Source organism: Pungitius pungitius, chromosome 1 (assembly GCF_949316345.1).
Source record: "Pungitius pungitius chromosome 1, fPunPun2.1, whole genome shotgun sequence".
Classification (NCBI taxonomy): Eukaryota; Metazoa; Chordata; class Actinopteri; order Perciformes; family Gasterosteidae; genus Pungitius; species Pungitius pungitius.
Window position 1 is genome coordinate 11,584,628 of NC_084900.1, and position 14,957 is coordinate 11,599,584.

At 40.9% G+C, this 14,957-nt stretch overlaps 1 protein-coding gene across 1 annotated transcript; it reads right to left on the reverse strand.

The window, feature by feature from the left end:
• Window positions 1-8,595: 8,595 nt before the first annotated feature.
• cd248a (CD248 molecule, endosialin a) lies at window positions 8,596-13,786 on the reverse strand. The gene has a single exon (XM_037478600.2). It carries the CDS (start codon window positions 13,607-13,609, stop codon window positions 11,312-11,314), a length of 2,298 nt encoding a protein of 765 aa, XP_037334497.2. The 5' UTR covers window positions 13,610-13,786; the 3' UTR covers window positions 8,596-11,311.
• Between the last annotated feature and the right edge of the window lie 1,171 nt (window positions 13,787-14,957).

A 14,957-nucleotide genomic window follows, 5' to 3' on the forward strand; every position in this document is an offset into this window, starting at 1 on the left:
TTTTTTTAAAGTATTGCTAAATGAAGACTTGATTTGTCACACATCGTTATGCTTGGGGTCTCGGAATAGTGGTGTAGCTGTCAGTATGGTTAAGTTGGATAATGAGGCCTGGTCTACCGCAGCGGATAACCACGCTAACCCCTAGATGCTAATCTCAAGAGACACACTTTGTAGCACTCCAAATGTGCAGTCAGCAGTAAACTTCTTGTAAAACATGACAGAACACCCCCACCACCCTACCGCAAGCCATCGTTTTAATGAGGTGTTCAACCAATAACACACAGGACAAACAATGCATTTCCTCTACAACAGAACTGAAGCCTCCAGGCATAGCAAACTGAAGTTTGAAATCGTTCACATGCAAAGTGTTAACATAAAAAGACAAAGTGCTCCTCTCTCTAAGAGTGTGAGTAATTATAGAATGATTCTCTTACTACTTTTTCAGAAAACTATACCCAATGGTTCTGAACTGTTTGCCTTGATGAATGTTACATTTTTAATGTTGTTTCCAACATTACATACACATTTATGCTTATTAATTAAATACATTTGTTACTGCCTCTTAACATTGAGGAAAGATGTGGGAAAATGCCAGTGACATTGTCTTATTTAATTATGGTTGGTGAGGAAAACCTTCACCGGTCAAGCCAGGTTAAAACTCCCAATGACCCTCTGCTTCATGTTTTTTCTTCCTTAATCCCAAGCTTTGGTGAGCTCCATCAATGGATCGTATCCTTGCTAGATTGTATTAATTTTTTTTTAATTATTACATATGTCCCAGCCCTCCTGAGTGGTGGTGTCAAAGACTCACAGAGGTAAAAGCACACAAATTTCCTAAGCCTAAGCCTAAACCTGTGTTCCAATAAACTCTTTGCTGAATAATTTTGAAATTTAATTTTAAATCGCTATCAATCTCCCTTGTGAACTTCCGTTTCATCATAAAATGAATGCATTCCTTTTTCTGAAGCAGACACACATCTTATATTTCTTTCAAAATGTGTTTTTTAGGGTGGGTGATGAAGCCGGGGCCCACCGAGACCCCTCCCCCACCCTGGTTTTATGAGGAAAGAGCCTGAAAGAAGTACAAATCAGAGAGTAAAAGGTAGTAGATAAAGAGGAGATTGGGATTGGGCTAAAGTCCATACAACCAAGATCCCAAACTTTATAACTCCTTTCAATAAAATAAAAGATAGTGAAGACCAGATCCATTGTCTTTTTTTTTGCCTGTCACAATAAAAGACCCGGCCCATAGGCTGTGTAAAAGAAGATCACCCACTGGTTTGTGGACTGCAGTGTTGGCCATCACCATATTGCATTAAAACCGACGCCATCTTGACTTTTTGCAAGCAAAAAAAAAAGAAATCTTTGCTTACTAACAGACACATTTAATTCGAATTCAAAAGCAACCCTGGCTGACTCCAACCGGTGCCAGTCATCCGAGTAAGGTGACAACCATGAATGAATGGAATGATTGTGACGGTCCGTTGCATACCGTTTTGCTCACGGGTTGGAGCTTTGTTGCTCCGTTTGGTTCCTGCTACTACCCGTTTGCCCGTCTCCTACCACGCCCCCCATTAGGGGCGGAGGGAGTAGATCGCCATGACTGATCGGTCGAAAAGTTGCTCATGAGCTTAGAGTGCCGCTCGGATGGTTCGGTCGACATTGGGGGACACAGTCATTTTCAAGCGGGCGCTGCTGCTTGGGGAAACGCCGTCGTTGAAAAGGTCTAACGCAGGGGTCCCCAATGCTTTTTGGGCTTGCATGTAAAGGCTGATACATGCTTCTGCAACTGCGTCATATGGACATATTTGTCCTGCATTTTCCTTTGTGCTAACGGCAAACCAATGTTTGCGGAGATCTCCCTCCATGAATTGGAGGCCATCTGCACGTCCTTATAGTCCATTGAGATCTTGGAATCTTGGAGACTTGTAATCAATTTGTAAATAATCTCTTAATAATCTCCTTGTATGTCTGACATATTATGACAATAAATGTTTCCTGATTCCTGATCTCAACATCTACCCGGTGTGGCACACAGTCCGCACCACCACTGTTGCCCTAAAAGACAGTGGTTTGGAAAACATCCTGGCTAAATGACGGGAGATTGTATGGTTTTTTGTTTAAAATATACGATTAAACAACATTGTCTCAAATACATGTGATAACAGATTACAAAATGTGCTGTCAGATTCCAGTTGAGCATTAGCATCATTACATTTATATCTCATAGCAGCCAGGATTTAATCAGTGAAATATACAAAACACACTGTTCCATTTTTTGGTATCATTCTGTCACGGTGTGTGTGTTTTTTCCTATCCTATTGTATGTCTGAGTTAACTTTCCTGCCGTGCTGTATTTTCTCCTGTGAGGTCACCTTCCCAGTGTATTCAAACCATGTGTGACCATTTTTATCAGTATCAAAAACCCTTAATTTCGGCATTAATCCAGTATCTAATGCAATAATCCCTCTTTTTTTTTTGAGGATGCATTCAGTCAATGCCGGCTTCTGCAGTTCTTCAACTCAAACATCTCACCTATGCAGAACATAAGCGAACACCTGAAATGAATAGAATGTGTCTATTGCAGAGGATGATTAACATCAAATGCAATTGACTAAGGATTTTAAATGATCTGATAAAAGCTCATTTAAACAAACATTTCAGTTTCAAAATGACACACAACCAATTTTCTAGACAAAGATTTGCTTTGTTTGGTGTTTTATTATGTCTAATCTCGCTTTGAGATGTTGTGAATAAATTCACAGGTTTCCATGGATCATAGTTCTATCCAGAAGCTGTTCCTGCCTCCTGCCATGGCCGTGCTGACAGCTGCTGCGGCTATTATCAATATTATTTTAAATATTAATCACATTACTACTTCTGTCATCATAATACAACATTACCCGCTTTGCTTCTTTCCTGAGCCGATGGGAGGATTTGGGGATAGAGGATGTTGCATGTGTACAGACAGTAAAGCCCTGTGAGGCAAATTGCTACTTTCCAATTTTATATTTACGGCACCCTCTGTTCTGGATTCTGCAGGTCTTCAATGTTCAATTCAGAAGAGTAGACGACTGCTGGCATTTTTCCACGATCACTAACGGAATTAACAACACACACAATGTTTTACCTCGCTGCTGCTGAGCAGATGGACATTTTGGGTACTTTATCTATCCTTTCGGCAAGATTGTATAATGTATATAAGAATTTAAGTCCTGTTTTCTTTTTATTGAAACATCGCAGCTGAAAAGAAAAAAGCAGATTTTAATATAAACCATTCTATTTTTTTATATTATGTAACACAGCAGCAGGCAATCATGGGAGTAGGACCTTAAAACTGAATACAATGGTATTAAATAACAAAAAATATGTAGTACAAATGCAGCAAGTACATACCTTTGTGGCTTTGTCTGGAAATTTATCAATTTTGGGTTGGAATCCAAAAATCTTCGATATTTCGGGTTCTGTCAAGGTCAGTCCTCTTAGATGTGTCCTGGGCTTCGATGCTGTTTCACCTGTATTAAACTAAATAAAGACAACCCATAGGGTTCTATGGTACTCAACCCGTCCAACAATCTTAAAACATTGGTCAGACAAAATCAAATCATTTGTTTCTGAAAAAAAAACATGAAATGATGTACATTGTCTTTGAGTTCCATGCCGGACCACAACCGTTTCAAGTTTCTACAGCAATCGTTCAGCGGTTGAAGAAACACACCAACCAATTACATGTGTTGTAAATCACATCACGGTAAAGATTTCCGGCTTGAGTGAGCTGTAAACAGACAAATGGCCTGGACGAAGACGGAACAGTCTGAATAATACTTAAGTCAGAGAAGATATTTTTGCATAGTGCTCTCCAAAGATAAATGTGGTCCGCGAGACCAGGGCTCAAGAATGAACCGATTCTTAAATGTTGAGTCTTCCATAGTAGCCTATGTCTCGCGTATGGAGAATGTGGCGATAATTAAAAATGCCACTACAAACAAAGCAAAAAAACAGACAACTGCCGCTCCCTGTTTAGTTTCTCTGTTAACACACCTCATATGGCACCAACAGCCATGCGGTGCTCATGCTCTCTTAATTCAGCAATATTTCTCATACTTTTTAACCTCAGCAGATCGTCTTGACCATGTCTAAATGCATTGGTTAACTGCAATAGTGGATGGTTTTTTGGCAGAGTGAGGGTTTTTTAATTAAAAAAATGTTTTCAACTATTGCCTGGTGGGTTTGGATAACGTCCTTTAACAGATTACTGAGTAGAGAGTACTATTACAGAGTATTGTAATAGGGCCAACAATGACTCATTACATATTTAACAATTGTATTTATGTATGCGTAATGTATTTATTGCATTTTTCCTCAGCAAAAATCAGCTCTGAGCAGAATGTAAAAACATTTTATTGGCACAGGATGTTTTCTTAACTTCTGTTATTTCCATCTGATTTGGAAAGGGAGCCATAAAGGGCGAGACTGAAGGCAGAGTAGATCCCTTCACCTTCCCTTTTCCCCTTTCTTCTGTCTTCTCTGTTGGGGAAAAAAGCTGAACTATCTGAGTGGAGGGGGAGGTTTTGGACGTAAGGCCCTCACATCTGGTTTTAATCTCTCCTTACCCAGTCTGTCTGCCTCTCTGCTGTCATCCGACCAATGGTTGATTGCAGCTTCAGCTCTGCAGTTCACAGGGGAGTGAGGATGGACTAACACATACCACATTTTTAATCTCATGGATATTTTGATCATCCTTTTAGGTGACAAAACACATCAAATTTTCAAATGGAGTTTTTCTTTGTTCTTAAGACCTGATTCAAATCTTTGGCCCAGATTTTCGTCCCTCGTGTTCTGGTCTGTGCTGAATGGTTATTAAATTAGACACAACCTTAGAACAGAAGTCGCAGGGGAATTTTGTAACTTTCGGTTTTATTGATGATCGGATCAGAATGGTCTCTTATATTTAAAAAGTACATTAATCCATGCCTTTTCACACATTTTGTCTTCTCAACATGATACCAAAACTTTGGGGTTTAAAAAACATTGTTGCTAGCAAACACCACTATTCTAAGTTTCTAAATACCGTATTTTGGGTTATAAGGCGCACCTTCAATGAATCGCCTATTTTAGAACTATTTTCCTATATAGGGCACACCGGATTATAAGGCGCATAGAATAGAAGATACTGCAGTAAAACGTTTGACTGGGGTTGCGTTATGCATCCACTAGATCGGGCTGTGCTAAATCAAACGTTATTAAGCGTTCACTCCCATGGTAACGTTGTTCAAACTTTAATGTGGACAGAAACAATATCTCTGAACCTCCAACTTTTGTTCTTGATTAATGAAAACATTCTTGGCAAATGCTTTGGTGCATCTTGCACCGAGAGGCAGCGCTGGAACAGACGGTGGCGCCTCGGACCGTCAGCTCGATCCCGAGATGCAACTACGAGCTTTAATTTACGCTGTTGGAGCTGGAATTACCGCGGCTGCTGGCACCAGACTTTCCCTCCAATGCATCCTCGTTAACCAGTATGGATCAACCAATTAACAGTTGCGAGGAGGCTCACTACGGATGAGGATGCCCTGTCGGAGGGAGGGCACAATGAAAAGGCTCAAGCTAAAACGAAGTGACTCTCAAAACCCGGTAGACCCGTTTCTAGGTGAAAACGACGGTAGAAGTGAAGCGTAGAGCAAAACACCAGCGTTCCTAGCTCCAACGCTCTGCTCAAATCCCGCTAATAGTGGAATGAAATCAAATAAATACAATAAGAAGAAGGCCATCTTGAGCCACGGTAAATCCTTTTAGACATTTTGTATGAAAAAACACGGTTTCAACAGAGAAACAATATACGGATAGATAAACAACAAATAATTTGATAGAAAGTCAAAGTTTTCAGTCTGTGATGGGGCAGTTACAGTTGCTTTGGGGGGATAAAGAAACAAACAGCCGGTAAAAACATGGCATTCATCATTTAGGAATTAAACTATTTCTCATGCTCAGGCTTTGTGGGGGAACCTTATACATGAAATCATTGTCTCAACAATCTTTTAGGTATTATTCTGACATAAGCACTAGCTGTTTTCATTTCCCCAGGCACTGACAACAGACCTCATGTGTTTTTGACCTCACACATACGCTGTGACTTGGTTTTTAGCATGTGAGAAGTTAAGAGAATGTTATTGGAGAATGTTGTTTTAATTAGAGGAGATTGAGGAGAAATACACTGACCATACACGGTGTAACTTGATCCTACCAGTATATGCAAACAACATATCCTCCATGCCTCATGGCTCATGGGTTGTCCTTCTATCCTCCACATCTCGTCTTTTTAACATTTTTTGATTGATGACAAAAAGTCTCGAATAGCATTCTACAACAGTCACCATTGTTGCCTTCCTCAAACCAGACAAAAACCTGCCAAGTATACTGACTAGCAGGGGCAACTCCATTAGAAACCAAGGTTGTTGTTGTTGGCTGGTTTTACACATTTTTCAACATAGAAGGACGTTTATGTTATAAATGATTTTCCAGTTTATAGTAAAATAGACCCTAAAGGGGAGCATGATTTACGGTGGGGCAGTAATCCAAGATTGCAACAGAAAAATCCCTGAACCCAAGTCTTCAAAGCACTAATAAACCACGAGGGGACGTCACTATGAGTGTCTACTTCTTATATTTTCACATAACATGTTTGTTTTTTTGGTGAGGTTTCTGTTCAGCAGTCATTTACTCAGTGTTTAATTGTTCAGTTTCACATCCGGTTAAACTGTAGCTATAACAAGTGTCTATTATCAAGCACTACGGATGAAATTACTGGTGCCTTGAATAGGAACTAACTTTTGTAATGCCTTTAAAGCTGGCTGAAGGCATATTATTGTCACTTGAGACCCCATTCGTTGGGTCTGAAGACTATAAGTTAATAAAATGAAAAGACATCTGTGGCTGTGGAATTAGAAGGAAGGGAGTTTACCAGATCTGTAGCTTTTCATTTCTGCAAGTGGCTTGATGCCAAATCTGCTCCTGCCGCGTGACTCACCTGACTGTCAGCGGCAGCGTCGTATTGGGGGTAATGTAGATGTCAGGTATTGAGAAGTAATTCAAATGTATGTGGAATAGTAAAGACAGAGTCAGACTGACTTGAAATAGCTGCAAGTCTTAGTGGGATATGGAATACGGATACGCCCATGGAAAAAATAAGTTCATTATTACAGTATTACAGTTACTGTTTGTCCAACATGCATAGAGTTGCATCTCATGCTCTCCAGAAACAAACATTCCTCTGTATCTGCCGCCCACAAATAAACCGTTTAGTTTTTCCGTCTCTGTTGAAGACGTTTGTGACTTTATTGCATCTCCAGGAATGTCTAATGAGGAAAACTGATGGCTCTTCTCCATAACAAAGTGTTCCGTGTGTGACTTAGATTTAGGGGGTGCTTCTGTGATTTGGGGGGGTTTATGTTTATCTATATCTATATAGATAGATATATAGATAGATATATGAGTCTAACCTGTCTGTACTAAAAACTCTAATTTTCTTCTGCTTCACTTAATCAAAGTAAGACTTTGCAGAGAGAATGTCCACGTATGGGGCTGTGATTTGTCTAAAGTTGCAAACGCATCATTCCAAAGTGGTAAACATCCAAAATCTATTTTCTTTATCTATTTATCTTTTTTTTGTCCCTACCTCCCTCCCTATACTCCCCCCTCGCGCTTAATAACTCACTCATCACTCTCTATCTTTCTCTTTTTCTCTGTCTTTCACCTCTATGTCTCTCTCTCATTCATTTATTTTGGTTGGCTCATCCACAGCCCCCACCCTCCCCCACTTTGAGTTCAAACATAATACAGTATTTCCCCTACCATTGTGAGGGGGGTGTGGGGCGCCCCTGAAAATGAAAAAAAAACCTTCTCCCAGTTCCGCGAATATGTCTGTGTATGCATGCACGTGGCGATCGCGCCTCACTGACTGCTACCTAACCCCCTCTAAATGACAGCCCCCCCTCGATGGCCTGACCATTCGCGCACCAAACTTGTCCGGCCGACATTTTAAACAAAGAATTTGTTTCCTCTTTTTTTCTTCTTCAGCAAAAAAAAAGAGAACTTAAACTTTGTATGAGAAAATATTCTCTCCTGTTTGCATCAGTGATCTTGTATTGAGATTTAGCTTTTAATTTTTTCTTGGAGCAGATGGAGATGGAGGATATCCAAACAGTTGTAGCCTTCTTTTTTGCTCTAGTGTGATTTGAAGAAATCGTATCCATGAAATAAGTTTGAATGCAACTAATTGACGTTAGAAAATACATTTATGTACCCCTTCCGGTTTGTTTCACTTCCTATTATCAGGCAATATTCAGTGAAATATCTAAACAGAACATTAGATTGTGGTTCTCCAGTTACTGATCTCTGTTAATGTTCTATGGTACACAGCCAGTCTGAGTTTAAATTGATGGGTATAGTAACGATGGCAGCACCACTAATAGCTAATGGAGGAAGGTTCTGTTTGATTACATTATAATACATTCAGGCTCTGCTCAGTGAAAATGAGAATGAGAATCAATTATCTGTATTCGTTATATGCACCAAAGAAATGTAATCAGAGACCTATAAAAGTTGTATTTGTCTGCGTGGATACAGATTTATTATTCACACAGTACACAACCACACATTCTGTGTTACAATATTAAAACAAGGTCTCTTCTTGAAAAGGTTTGGTACACAAGTAGCAGGTTGGAGGAGGCAACGAAACCCAAAAACTGAGGAGGCAAAAAGCCGTCAACGGGGCGGGGTAAAAAAACGAGGTTACCAAGATCACAGATAAAAACTGATGGAAGACTAGATACGTACTAACACATGCTCATATGGACAAAGGGCAGCGCACAGAGTACATACTCAAGGGAGGAGGAGGAGTAATTGGGAATTGGTGAAGCTCAGGGCAAGTGAAGGTGATCCCCCTAGCAGGAAACATAAGGGCATGAAGTGAAAATCATCTAAAACGACAACATTGACAAATGTTGAAACAGACTATCTCTAAACTGCATCATGCACCATATCAGCACTGTTTAAGCTATATTTTAACACCTCTCACAGGATCTTAAAGCAAGTCAATAACAAAATGCCTCTTTTGAGGAATTTCATTACGTATTTCTACTCTACACCAAGGTCTTATTTGAATTGAAAAATTGTCCACTTTAGATAAACTATATTATCTGGGGGTAAAAATGAAAGAGTAAGTCTTCTCAAAATTGAAGTAAACGGTTACTATTATTGATAGGAATAATGGCAAAACTACCAAAAAATACTGAATTCATAATAATTCTGCACTTTTTTAATATTGCACTTTTAAACTTTGCATGTTCACATTACACACAAATGGACTGACAGAGAGTGGTTACCAAAGACATAAGCAGAAGTTAGTTAACTGGTAACAGGGTTGTGTCTGGCGGAGAGCTGTATGACCATGGAAAATGGGTGGGAAGGGGAAAGAGAGAGAAGAGGAAAAGGGACAAACCTTGTCTGAGAGACACTTGCAGAGCCACAACCTGTTTTTTAACAGCCCATTTATCTATTAGTCAATACGATCACAATGCTTTTTGTTGCCAGTGAGGACTGCGATTAAGTATCCTGTTGTAGTTTCCCTAACTCCATTGTTCAAAGTGAGGATTCTTGGTGAGTTCCTTTTTGAATTGACAATATCCTTATTATCACACTCCAACTCCTCCCTCCTTTTTAGTTTTAAAATGACTGATGAATCTCTGAAACATTAATGACAGGATGAAATCCATCAGGAAGATGCATTTAGAAGTCATCCCAAAAACAATAACAAACCATCAGAGCCCCTTTTGTATATTTGACCAAAACAATGAACTAGAGCTTCACCACTAGCTTTCTCTGTAGCTCAGAGAAGATGGGTATAGTTCCCAAACTATGTCCTATAGCTGCTGAACTACCATCTCTACCCATGTGAAAGCTAGTTCCTTCGACCAAAGGTCCGGAAATGTTTTTTTCCAATGTACCATTTCCAAGGTCAATAATACACTGATGCTCAACTCTTGGCATATTTTTTAATTCACAATTTCTTAACATGTAACAAAAGAAAGCAAACAGTGGTTTCTCATATGTCCCATGTATCTTTGTAAACAATAATTTGTTTCAGGGGGCATTAAATAGCCATTAATCCATAAATGTAAGTTTAATTCAAGTTCTTAAGTGCTTTGTATTCTTTATACAAGGCACTGTTTTTTCTTCGATCTTTAAGATTCATAATAATATCCCAAGAGCAATAACCCACAGAATTTAGTGTGCCCTCTTCCTGGTAATTTTGGAGTCTGTCTTTTTGAACTACTGACAAAATATCTATATAGATAAAATAATAAAAGTTGCACACAATTGACCCAACAATAATCCCTGTGCAATGTGAACATCTCCTCGTTCACCTCTTGAAGAAAAAGCAAGGGGGAAAAAACATAGAGAAAGGCTCTTATACTGGACATGAATGGGGAAAAAACACTCCAATATGCTGACAGACATTTAATTGCCCGGTTTAATGGGATCCCTGGACAAATTATCAAATTATTACAGTTGTTAAAACGTTTAAGCAAAAAAGCAAGTATGAAACAAACATAAATACAATCTAACCACTATATACAAATAAGGCATTGGTGTCTTATTGAGCATTCAACACAGTGACTGCTTTTCCAGCACTATCGTGTGACTAGAGAATGTCTTCACTCTTGAGGAGAATTTTGCTCACACTCTTTTGTCACCCACTGCTGATGTGAGCTAACAATAAATCTAAATCTCTTTGGCACAGTTGACAGCTACAGTTATGTACAATGATATGATATTGAAAAGAACTGAGCCTGAGAATGGTGTGTGGAAGAAATCGCTTTGTAAAGTTATACTACCAGAATAAAGAAAGATCTCTTATTTTGAAGGCTTCTCGCAGAATCTGGCTGCAGCTGGGATATGAAAAAGGAATAAAAATGTTCACACTACTCTCTGCTACAAGCCGATGTGTTTAGATTACTTATCAATACACTAACAATGTAGCCTAGTGGAGTGATGAAGCTATCAGATCTTGTGTTGTGTGCTCGGTATATGAAATATGAAAGCAGTTTGTATTATATAGCAACCCCATTCCCCATCCCACAAGAGGTCAGCACCACCGAATTTATCAATTCATATGTGTTCAAAGAGTTTGCAGTTCCACAGTCAGAAAGGGTAAAACATTTAGCTTGCAGTTCACTAGGTCCATTATTCACTCTTGCTTACCCCTTAAGCAGGATCGGTTTATGTAAATGTCAGCTTCTCTCCTCTTTGTCTAAACATGGGTATTGACCCCTGCTGAGGGGTTAGGAGCTCCCTGTTTATCATGAGCCCCAGAGATCCAGTGGTAGCAGTCAGTGGCATTCTTGTTGCGTGAATGAACAGCACAGCGAGTGCAGTAGACAATGCCAATCACCACCATTAGTACAATTAAGAAACAAATGGGCACAAGTATGCCGACTAAAAGCCAAGTGTTGCTTTGCTTTTGTTCCTTGTCTTCTTGGACAGAATCCAGGAGGTCAACATTTTCTCCATCGTCACTTGGGGAAGGAGTATTTTGTGTGGGAACTGCTGGGTCTTGGTGTGTGACGTCCACAAATTCATTCACCTCCCCCCCTAACTTTTCCTCTGGGAACTGAACTTTTTCACTAGGGGGGTTGTGTTCTTTTTCCGCTTCGGTGGGATAGCTTGATTTTGTAGGCATGTTGTGGTCTACAAATGAATCCTCTGGTTTTGTTGGTTTTTTGTTGGAAGTGGTGAGCGTTGCCCAAGCTCCCTCAGAGATTGTCGAAGTAGAAAGGAAGGGAAGAGCTGTGGTGGTCTCCTCATCATTTTCATTGTCTTCGGACCAGTCTGGGGTGGTGACGGAGCTGGTGGTGGCTGTAGGTGTGGTGTAGATGGTGGTGGGGAAAACCTTTGGCTCAGATCTCTGCCCCAACGAGTCATCTCCTCCAATTACTTTTTGTTCTTCATCTTCCTCAGCGCCCAGTGGTAAATCAGAGAGCAGCTCCTCCTGAGGGGCACTGGTGACCCAAATTATATCGGAACCCAAAGCTCTGGGTGGGTCAGTAAGCCAGTTCAGAGATTGTTCCCCCTCTGTAGACCAGTCAGTGGGCCGTTTGTTCCAGTCATAGTTCATATGGTTCCATACAGGTCGAGGCTCGGGGGTGACCCAAGCAAAAGGAGGGGTGACAGCAGATTGGTCTCCCTCCCCTCTCTTGCCACATGAATACTGATCAGACATGAGTTCATAGCCTTCCTCACAGTAGCAGTCAAATCCACCCTCATAATTCACACACATCTTCTCACAGGTCCCTGGGATTTGGCACTCGTCAATGTCTTGGCATCGGCTGGGTTCTTCGGGCACTGGGGAATATCCCAGATGACAGTGGCAGATATGAGATCCTTGAGTGTTCTCACAGGCGTGTTCGCATGGGTCCATTACACACTCATCTATATCCTCACACCCACCTTCATTATCCAGATGGTAACCCTCCCAACACTGACATTCAAATGTCCCAGGAGCATTCACACAAAGTTGCTCACAAGGACTGTGGAGGCACTCATCTATATCCTGGCAGGCACGTTCATCTGGTGCAAGCATGTATCCTTCAGGGCAGGCACATTGGTAGCCATCTGAGAGGGGCAGGCACATAAACTCACAGGGCGCCCCTTGACAAACGTCAGGCAACTCACAGTTCTGGCCATTGTCTCCAAGTTCATACCCTTCGGCACAATAACAATAAACATGAGCACCGACGGATCTGCAAAAATGCTCACATCCACCATTATCCTGGTTGCACCAGTCATGTGACACCGGAGGATCGGAGCAGAGCGGGGAATCTCTTGACCACCCAACTAAGCCATCTTCTTTCAGCACACATGAAACTGACTGTTCCTCCTTGGTGCCTGCAGGGCAGGGAATAGTAGCACTAGATCCATAGGGTAAATGGGTCAGCAGTGTGCTTAGAAGTTTAAATGGTGTAGTGTATAGGGTATTGCCTGCCCCTTCACTCCTCAAGGCTGGACACATCCCTTTATAGGTATGACGACAAAGGTACCCATCCACAGGGACCGTGCAGGAGCCATCCAGCCATTTGAAATTATTGCTCTGCTCCTTAGTGCTGTAGCTCATTACCACACAGCGTGACACAGAACACATGCTAGGGGAATCCTCTTTCTGCCAGTTAGTGTACTCAGTGTCCTGGTCACCAGTAGTCCAAGAAAACCCCCGCAAAGGGCGTGTAGTTGTACACTGGCGAGGTTGCCGCTGTAAGCCAATCCATACCCGGACACCTGAGTTAGATTGTCTTAAATCCAGATTGGAGAGGAGAGTAGCAATAGCGGCGGCATCCTCCCTACGTTTAATGGTAGCTAGGTTTCCACCTTTCTCCTTGCAGGCCCTCCATGAGTCCAGGAAGGTTTTACGTTGAAAGTAGACCACAAAACATCCGTCCGCATAGCATAGCGCATCCTCTTTTAAATCCTGACCCAGAACCCAAGAACATCCAAAGAATGAAGCCAACAGGGAAGTCAATAAAAGTGCAGCAGCACTGCTCACCAAGCAGGACATTTTTTAGAATTGAATATATCTCTTCACTCTGCGCCTGTTTCTCACCCTGTCTTATTTTAGTTGTTTGCTTGTTTAGTTTTCTATCTTTTTTTCCTTCATTTGAACGCCTTCTGTACACTGTCTGGCTCTGCTCTTTACCTTGCTGAAGCAGATCTGTGCTGGTGTTGAGCGCATGCAGATTGTCCCAAGATTTCAGAGAGGAGGGATGGGAGGGAGGTATAGAAAGAATAGGGGTGGGAAGAAGAAGAGAGAGGGAGGGGGCAGAGGACTGTATGTTTTTGGAAGGGGAAGCTTTGTGTGTGTCAGAATTGGGGGAGGTGCAAAGAACTGTGAATTTATTTTCTTTCAGAGCAAGTCATATGGTTTTCATAAGCTCTATTCACGGACATAGTTTGGTACTCACACACACACACGCACACACACTCTGTGTCTATATTTAAAATGAGACCAGCACACGATGATCTGCTATCAATTTTGATTTTATACAACACAAGTAGCAGTAAGCACCGGACATACATGTTGAAGTCTGCAGAATTTTTTGATGACAAAAATGATATTCAGAGTGATGATATGAGAAGCTTGAATTTGATCATTTTGATATTTCCACACAGCCAGCACCCTACACTAAGAACACAAACGTAGGCCAAAAAAAATATCCGTTTCCTGCACAAGAGGTCTGCAACGGCATTAAACAACACTGCTGCTCTCCATGCTAATAACTCTCAGCTTGTGATGGGTAAGTAGGGGAAGTTGATGAGGTCAAACGTGTGGAGGAAGAGGGCCTCTAGGTTCACTGTGAAAACAAAGCCGCCTTGCTTTGAAATGGAGACGTATGTTTCTGAAAGGGAATGTTAAAGGGAAAAGGGTTGTACATGTGCATGTGGGATAGGAGGTTGAGGATTGACTGTTCATTTTGTGTAGTATGCACCTCACTTTTAGAGTAAAGTTAAAGAGCACCTACAGTAAAGGTATTGCATGTAGGTAGGCAGCATAATTATACATCATATCATGTTTGGTGCCCTTAGTTTGGGGATAAAAAGGAACAAAAAGTAGTTGGCAGATTTAGTCGTGTCTTTTTAATCAAATGTAATGTAGTATTGTATTGTCCTACTTGGAGCCCTACTGTAAAATGGACTGAATAATTGCATAATTTAAGATCCAAACTCATAGTCCCTTTTGTTTAGTTGGTGCTATTGTTCCTAAGACTAGATCCTACACCTCCCACAATGCAATCTTGTTTTTTTTTTATAAATCCTAATCTTTTCAGATGTTAGACCCATACATTGGTAGTAGAACACAATGACACAAATGACTTTAAATGGTCTATTAAATTATACAGCCGTGTCTG